Below are 9661 nucleotides of genomic sequence, written 5' to 3' on the forward strand. Positions count from 1 at the left end.
TAATCAAGATAAAATGAATTAAAACAAAAATATTATTTACAAAGAAAACAAGATAGGAAAAATTAATTTTGAATTAATTTGACAACAGGACTCCTAGTCTCACGAATTTTTTAATGCAGAAATTTTTTTTTGAACTAGTTTATTTTAATTATAAAATTATTCTTAAAATAATTCAATGGTGTATACAGTTTAATTAGTATAATTCACTTAAAAAAAATCTTTCAATCTAAGTTATATTTGAAGATAATGTTCATTATTTAGTCACTATACACGATTCATTGTTGAATGAATTGAAATTAGGAAAATATTAAAATTGGAAAATGTCCAAGAGGAGAAAGAGTTATTTCAATATTTATAAGATAATGAAATAGACTTTGCTCATGATTTAACTTAATATAAACCTAATAAATAAATTTTATAATTTAAATAACAGTGATGGTAGTATTCACTATAATCTTTATCATTAGTCATTGTGTGAATACGAAAAATATATTTTAAACTAACTTAATTAATTATATTTTTATATTTAATATTTTATATTTTAATAAAAAAATATTTTAGCAACAGTTTATTTTATTTTTAATCTTATATTTTTTTTAATTTTTATTTTTAACATTTTCTTTGACTGATGTAAATCAATCAAAATTTTCTTTGACTGATGTTAAAAATAAAACAATGTTATAATAGAAAAATTGACACATAAAAAATAATACATTAATTTTAATTAAGCTCCTCTTTTATAGCAAAATAATTTGTTTTATTTTATATTTTCAGCAGCTCATAAATGTTATAAAATTCATACTTTTTTATACATGAATTTTTTTTGAAACAATTATAAGATAAGGTAATATAATTTAAAATTTCATATTCCAAATTTAAAGAGGTAATTACAACTCACATTAAGTCAGCAGAATGGAGCTATGAACATCGGATAAGATAATATAATTTAAAATTTCATATTTCAAATTTAAAGAGATAATTACAACTCACCCTAAGTTATGAGCATGGAGGGAGACTGTGTAATACTAAAATTATATTAGAGTGTGGAGTCTATGTCAGTTAACTATATATATATATATAAAATAAAAAAAATACTATCTTCACTATTATAACTATAATACCTTCTCCTTCAAATACTAAACTAAATAACAGCAATTGTGTGTAATTGTTGGAAATACTAATATAAAAATTGCAGTGATTATTTAGTGGTAGTTTTAAATTACTGGTAAATTTTTAAATTTAAATGTCAAAAACTGAATACACGGTAGAGAACATTGTTTTATTTGAGAAATACATTGTTTATAGGCGGTAGTCAAATAATCTTTCCTTTAACATCTAAGCTCAATAGTAATGACAGACTCAATGTTAGAATGATACTTATTTTCTACAATAAGGGACATTTTCAAAATCCAAGATAAGGATCTTCATGTTATGGCTCTGGAGACACTTGTCATGTGGAGTTATTTTTTCCTTACTAATAGCTCTAGCCATTACTCTATCAGCAACATCTTTCAAAAGTGAACAATCAAACTTTCTATGAGAATGCAAGTTGCTTCCTTTCTCATTTGGAAAGAAATGTAGCTTTGGAAAGATGTGGTACCAAGAGATTATTCTATTTGTTCCTTATTTTTTTCAGTGATTATTTTGAATTAATGTTAAATTCTTTAATCAATGTTAAAATTTATCGGTAATTACATAAAATTATTATTTAATTCTTTATTTGTACTGGCAGCTATCTCAAATCAATGTTAAAATTTGTATATTTATCGGCAATTACATAAAACTAACATTAAATTTATTGTTTTTATTGGCAATTATCTCAAACCAACATTAAAAATTATCTATTTGTTAGTTATATAAAATCAACATTAAACTCTCTATTTCTATCAAAGATCATCTCAAATCGACATTAAACTTCTTATTTTTACTGGTAGTTGCTAAAATCAACATTAAATATTATTTTTTAAGTGTTTTACTAGTAATTATTGGTAATTACCATCAATGAACCGATGTTAAATGTTACAATTCTTATGGTAGATGAAATGTAAAGTTATTCTTATCAATTTTCAAATTATATTTAGATTTTATTTTGTTAGAACAATTGATGCATAATTGCTCTTTAAAGTAAATTTTAAAAAATAATAATACACAAGTCAACATGAAAAAGTAAGTGCATGACAATAACTTTACAAATGAATATTAAAAATTAACTATATTGTAACCACTTTCCAAGTAAATATTTGTTAAACAATCATCCTATTATGCTACATAAATAATCATTCTAAAAAAAATAAATTATACAATAATTTATGGTTAATAAATAAAATATAATAATTATTAATTAATACTCTAAAATTAGTAAAAAATAAAAAATATAATTTTTTTTATTAAAAGTGTTATTATTTATTTTTATTGACCATGATTCTTTAATAAAACTAGTACTCTCAACTTGCTTTATATATATATATATAATATCTTTTATTCAATTCCTTTATAATATATTTTGAAAAATAGTTAATGTTATCTTTAAAATATTTAAATAAAAAACATAAACATAACTTTCTTCAAGTAGACAATTAAAATAAAAATTTTAAAATATTATTTATAATTTAACTAGTAGTTTCAAATTTAAATCTAAAAATATAACCATGTTAAAATTTAATTAAAAATAATTAATTTTAATAATTATATCCGCTACAAACTAGAATAAAATGAATGAAGCTCAGAAATAGCTTGAGAAATACATTTCATCGTTGCATCATGTTTTTGGATGATTAAAATGTGTAATATATGTATATATATATATATATATATATATATTATTTTATTTTTGTTAGAATATAGTAAAAATTTAACTTAATATAACAAAATACTTTGACATATTTAGGCATATTAAAATAAATTTATATAATAAATGTATTTATGATAATTAAAGTTTTGTGTTTATTATTAAATATGATATAAAATTAATTAATATAAATTTAAAAAAATTACTTTATTCTATTAATTTTTATTCAATATATTATGTAAAATTAAAAATATTTAATTATCTCTGATACGATTAAACTAATAATATTTACAGAGAATATTCGAGGAGCGTAAGAAAAAGTTAGATATGTAGGCCCATTCAAATAGTAAACAAAGCTTATTTACCAATTGCCAGCAATCACTTTACGTCTCAAATAGTAAAACTTGGGTAAAGGCAAACGCAGCCATTTAAACAGTCGAAAAGTACACAAATATTAAGATGCTCTTTTAATATTTATTTAACATTTTTTATATATAAAAGTTGACATTGTTAAACACGTGTATCAATTAATACAAAACTATTTTAAATTTTAAAAAAAACTTATAATTTTGAAATTTTTTTGATAATATAAATTACTTAAAAGATTATTAAAATAATAATAATTCAAAGTAGTTTATTCTAACAAATTATATGACAAAATTTACAAAAATCAAAAGTTATCTATATATAACTTTTATAAATTCTTTAAAATGTGCATAATCCTATATTAAGTTTAAGAAAATAAAATAACATAATAAAAAAAATTTAAATAAAAATTATTTTTTAAAAATTAGCTTCATTCGTCTATATCTATTTAAGCAGAGAAAAAATATTTTTTATTTACAAAAATTTTAAGATAATATTAAAATTAATTTTTTTACTAAACCTTTTTCGCTATGTAAGAATTCTAAACATAATAAAAAGTATTTACTCTAATTTGATAGCTTAAATGTTAAAAAAATTCATTAATAAAAGATAAATTAAAATAATTATTAATTAATTATCATACAAATAAATAAAATAAAAATGTTTTTAATGTTGTTATTTATAGTTTTAATTCATCATTTTCTTTGTTCTCTTAGCAAAAAGCAAAAAAAGTGAACATGAATAAAATGGAATTGTTAACCTTAATTTTTAATATTGTATTTAAACATGGAAAAGCTAATTTTTTTTAAAAATATTTATTATATTTTTACATTTCTATATACTATTTTGTTAATAAAAATAATATTTTTAAACTCAACTCTAGCAATTGATTGATTAATAAAAGAATAAAATTTAAAATACAATATTATAATTATTATTGTTTCTTAATTAAAATTAAATTTTTATTTTAATATATTATTGTTGTTGTTTTACGTTAAAGTCAGTATGGCAAGTATAATATTATAATTATTATTAAGATTATTTGACTTTATTATATCAATTATTGTGACAGAAATTTAATTTTAATCCAGAACGATACCAATAATTAAGTTTTGTCCTGCACAAAATCGTATGATAAAAAATCAAAGAGAAAAAAAAAAAAAACAGATTGGTGAAAGAAATATAATAATAATGTTAGATAATTCACCACAGCACATTAACGTTCACCTACAACTACTCTTCACTTTCTGAAACCAATAAATTCAGGATAAACTTCAACTCTCTCTCTCTCTTCCCTCCCTCTCTCTCTCTCTCTCTCCATGTTCACCCTTTTCTGTTCAACGCAACCCTTCTCCTTCTTTTTCTTTTCCTAATTGACTCGTGCCCACCACAGTTGATGACCCATCTCTGGATCTTCTCGTAAGCTTCTATCGATTTTATTTTTTTGCATACCCTCTCCACTGTTCAACTATCCGGTTCACGGGCCTGTGTTGTTTTGTGGCTCGGGTTGGTGATGATTTCACTACCCTTTTGATCTGTGATTGTAAAGTTTATGTCTTTTCTTTCCATGTTGGAAGTTTTCTCTTTTCTTAGCTTGCTGAAGTTGAAAAATAGCAAGTTCCTTCATCAATTTATCTAATGTTTATGTTTTTTCTTCTACCTTAAATTTGCATTTTTTTTTATGATTGGTTGGAGAGGGTTCTTTTTGAATCACTAGTGATGATGATGTTGCTTGTCTTTCATGTTCGGTTCGTGGGTGGATTTGATCTGTGAAATCAGGATAGCTCTGATCTAGTAGTTTGTGGGTATTGAGAAATTTAATCCTTGTAATTGGAAGTTTTAAGTTTATCTGTGATAATTTACCAATTTGTGATGTTTTTTTAATATATGTTTTTTCTTATTAGCTTGTATTGCTGTTGCTGGATCTTAATGGAAAAGATCTCTAGTTTTGAAACTTTGGCTGGTTAATGACTTTTGTACCTTTTGAAAGTGTATATTTTCTGATCTTGAGATTCTTTTCATTTAAATACGTATTTGATTTTTTGTACCTTGTTAATTTATCGTTGTTTTATTGCTGTTGACAGGTGACAAGGCCTTTAAACGTTAGAGTTTGATAGCTTGAACTTGTGCATAGTGCTAGAGGGTGAAGTTTGAAACCTGGCTTTCTACTTTCATCATCGGAAGCTTGTAGGTTGGATCCATAATTTTCTGTAACATTTAGGCTATCTTTGGGGCTAATTTTCAGTGTGAAATGATGATGATTTTCGATGAGATGGAGCTTTGTGGTGATTTGGATATGTTATCTGCTCCTCTTGGGGAAGGGGATATTACCGCCCGGCAAACTGAGCCAGAGGCGATAGTTGAGGATGATTATAGTGATGAAGAAACTGATGTAGATGAGCTTGAGAGGAAGATGTGGAGGTATAAAATGCGTCTCAAGCGACGTAAGGAACAAAGTAAATCTAAGGAAGGAATTGATGCAGTGAAGCAGAGACAGTCCCAAGAACAGGCAAGGAGGAAAAAAATGTCAAGGGCTCAAGATGGAATCTTGAAGTATATGCTGAAGATGATGGAGGTTTGCAAGGCCCAGGGATTCGTTTATGGGATCATTCCTGAGAAGGGAAAGCCTGTGACTGGGGCATCTGATAACCTTCGTGAATGGTGGAAGGATAAAGTCAGGTTTGATCGAAATGGTCCAGCTGCTATAGCCAAGTATCAAGCTGAGAATGCAATCCCAGGGAAGAATGATGGATGTAATTCCATCGGTCCAACACCACACACCTTGCAAGAGCTGCAGGACACAACCTTGGGTTCTCTGTTATCAGCACTCATGCAGCACTGTGATCCTCCACAAAGGCGGTTTCCATTGGAGAAGGGCATTTCTCCACCATGGTGGCCTACTGGGAATGAAGACTGGTGGCCCCAAATTGGTTTACCTAAAGATCAAAGTCCTCCACCTTACAAGAAACCTCATGACCTGAAAAAGGCATGGAAAGTTGGTGTTCTGACTGCAGTAATCAAGCACATGTCTCCTGATATTACCAAAATTCGCAAGCTTGTGAGGCAGTCCAAATGCCTTCAAGATAAAATGACAGCAAAGGAAAGTGCAACCTGGCTTGCAATCATCAATCAAGAGGAGGCGTTGGCACGAGAGCTCTACCCTGATTATTGTCCCCCATTAGCCTCTGCGGGAGGTAGTGGATCAATGCTCATCAATGATTGCAATGAGTATGATGTTGAAGGGAGAGACGATGAGCCAAACTTTGATGTGGAAGACCGGAAACATGAAAATCTTCATTCATCCAATTTTGGTATGGAGAGAATGAGAGGACGAATGCCGGTTCAGCAGCCTTCTTTCCCAAACAAGGGAGAGGCTGTTACCAATTTGGATTTTATTCGTAAGAGGAAGATCTCTAGTGACTTCAACATGATGATGGATCAGAAAATTTACACATGTGAACATCCTCAGTGCCCATACAGTGAAGTTCGCCTCGCTTTCCCTGACAGAAATTCTAGGGACAACCATCAATTGAATTGTCCATATAGAGGCACTTCAGATTATGGTGGTCCAAATTTTCATGTTAATGAGGTAAAACCAGTCATATTCCCCCAGTCCTTTGTTCAACCTAAATCTACTGCTCAGTCTGTTAACTTGGTTCCACCTACAATTGATCTAACCGGACTTGGAGTTCCAGAAGATGGCCAGAAAATGATCAATGACCTTATGACTGTCTATGATACAAATGTGCAAGGCAACAAGAACATAAGTTCCAATAACCATTTAGCTGCAGAAAATCCAAACCTTCCTCAGCCAGGAATTCAGCAGCAACATGACAACTTCTTTCGCGGTCAAGGAATCACCATGGAAGGAAACTTCTTTCAAGAAGCGAACATGTCCAATAATCATCACATGTTTGCTAGAGAGGAAGGTCAATTTGACCGGTTCAAAGCTTTGAATTCACCCTTTGAGACCAATCACACCACCGCCACCAATAACAATAACTTCCATTTAATTTTTGGGTCCCCTTGTGATTTGGCACCCTTTGATTTTAAGGAGGATATGCAAGGTGTAGGGATGGATGCTCTTCAGAAGCAGCCAGATATTTCAATATGGTACCAGTGAAAATGACAAGTGGAATCTGTGAACTCATCATCCACAATGGACTCTTGTTTTCTTTCAAAAAGAGTTGGCACTTGGCACCCTTGATCATGTGAAGTTCATCCAGCCAAAATGGTTTTTCTGTAATTTTCTTCACATGCCATCCTGTAGGTCTAGAAGTCTAGAACTAAATATTTTATGCTTGGCAGGTCTGGTATGGGTTAATAATATATATAATAAAAAACTTGTATGTTCCCATTATGTAGCCCTGTGATTGTGTGATTTTATCAGTGTAACCTTGTTAGTTAATATTATTACATGTAAGAATGTGATATAAATAAGATTTGAACTCTCTTCTGAATTTTTGCCACTCCATATGATCAAGAAACTAATAACATGTTTAGATTTATGGATAATACAAATTTTATTAATGTGGTTTGGTGTTTAAATTGTGGATAGATGAAAGGTTTGTCCTTTATTGTATTTTTATCTTATGCTTATCCTTTCCCATGTGAAATGGTCCCCAGAACAAAGTTGAATTCCTTCTGGATTGCGTGTTCAGCTTGTAAGGTGGGGTCCCATTTTTGAAAGAGCACATTGTTCACATCTTTTATTGAGTCACTGGTCAAATAATTAGCAAAGGGTTTCATTGTTCATGACCATTGAAAGTGCCTATTCTTGGGATAGCGAAACTGTGAAAGTGCCATCTCATTACTGGCCAAGGCGGCTCAACATTTTGGTGCAAGTTTACCATTTGCAATTTCTTTTTTTTTTTTGCATATTTAAAGATGTAATAAAAAAATTTGTGTAGTAAGTCTTTATTAGAAGTTATAGGATATTATAAAATTTAATGTATTTAAAATATTAAATATATATATTTTATGTTTTTGGGCATGTGTTGAAAAACGATTTTATTAACTTAGTTTTAATAGTTTAAGTATTAAAAAGTAATAATTTTTAATAGAGGAATGTTATTTTTAAGTCGAATAAATATTTTTATATTCAAGTTTAATTATAGTTAGTTGCTTAAATTTAAAGTTAAATATTGAAGTTAGTATTATTTTGAAAAAATATTGCTGAATATTCTTTTAAGCCTAAATATTGCTGTATTTTCTTACATGTTTTTTTAGTAATTTTCTTACTATTTTATAAATTAAGTATTGAATATTCTTTTGTATTGAAAATATTAAAATCATTTCACAATTTCTCTTATTTAAAAATTAGAAAGACTCTAAAAATGCATAAAATAACTTCCAAACTTTATTGGTTGAAAATGTGCCGTAGATAATATTAGCACGTGTTGAAAAATTGCAAAGGAGCAAGAGACTCATTGACTGAATCATTAAGTTTGAAAAGCAAAATGTTACCAAGTCTCACACTAGTTAAAAAATTAATAAATAAATATGCTGATTGAAACTATGATGATATTATATTTTACTTTTGATTCTGAAACGGTCAATGTCATAAGAACATTTATTTTTTTTTAAAAAAGGTAAGCAGTTTTTTAGTTTTAATATTTTTATTTAGACTAAGAAATTAGTAAAAAATTTTACTACATAAAATAAATACTAAACCAAAAAATTATATTTATTTATTATAGAAAAACATAAAAATTATTAATTTATTTTTTTAATAATTAAGAAAATTTATAAGCATCAATCATAAAAAAAATTAAGAATTAGTCTCACAAAGCCAAAATAATGAGAAACCTCACAAGACTAAAAATGAAAAAAGTACTGCAGAAAGCGTTTTATTCTTCACACACACATTATATTTTAATTGTGATTTTCAATTCTTAAATATGAACATTTTAAAGTGTTGTTTTAATTAAGAATAATTTTTAAAAATCATTCTTTCTTTTTTCGTCATTTTTTTAATTAAACATATATTTTTTTATTCAATTTTAATTTGAATTATGAATATTTCACAACTTATTTTTAATTTAAAATTTTTTGTCTTTAATTAATGTGATAAAATATTTATTATTATTATTATTATTAAAAATATTTATTTTAAAAATTTATAAAATTGATTTATGTAAATTAATCATGTAATTTTTATTTAAAAGTTGTTTTATTTTAATAATATTTGTAAAATGGAGGGATAACTCACTAGTTTAGTGGTAAAGTTGAAATCAGAAGAAGATTTTGGTAGAAATTAAAAATTTTGGACAATAAACCCAGAATTGAGCAGTCTGTGTTAAAGTTATGAATATCTAAGAACAAAAAGGCAATAAAATATTAAAATTAGAATAAATATTCAATTTGTTTGTAATTTGTATTGCTTGTTCACTCTGTCAACCTTAAGCTTATTGTACTTTTTTATATTTAAAAAATAAATTAGTTGATGCAAATTACAGTAATAATAGCATCAACAGCTGACGCTTCAGTTACATTATGGAACTTATA

At 27.0% G+C, this 9661-nt stretch overlaps 1 protein-coding gene across 6 annotated transcripts in view; it reads left to right on the top strand.

Annotated features, from left to right (window-relative positions):
- Positions 1–8153, top strand: part of LOC113858009 (protein ETHYLENE INSENSITIVE 3-like) — a 31590-nt gene extending 23437 nt beyond the window's left edge. Inside the window, exons 1-4 of one of the 6 annotated variants that reach the window (XM_027490442.1) lie at positions 4415–4573; positions 4934–4955; positions 5059–5145; positions 5239–7691. In XM_027490442.1, coding sequence (XP_027346243.1) covers positions 5406–7277 — 1872 coding nt within the window. In that variant the 5' untranslated portion in view covers positions 4415–4573; positions 4934–4955; positions 5059–5145; positions 5239–5405 and the 3' untranslated portion in view covers positions 7278–7691. Of the gene's footprint in view, positions 1–4362; positions 4960–5058; positions 5146–5238 lie in introns of those variants that run through there. The other 5 variants (XM_027490435.1, XM_027490419.1, XM_027490427.1 and 2 more) reach the window with 5 other exon arrangements.
- The last annotated feature ends 1508 nt before the right edge of the window (positions 8154–9661 follow it).

The sequence above is a fragment of the Abrus precatorius genome, unplaced genomic scaffold (genome assembly GCF_003935025.1).
Source record: "Abrus precatorius isolate BTA unplaced genomic scaffold, Abrus_2018 Scaffold1, whole genome shotgun sequence".
NCBI classification, from domain to species: domain Eukaryota; kingdom Viridiplantae; phylum Streptophyta; class Magnoliopsida; order Fabales; family Fabaceae; genus Abrus; species Abrus precatorius.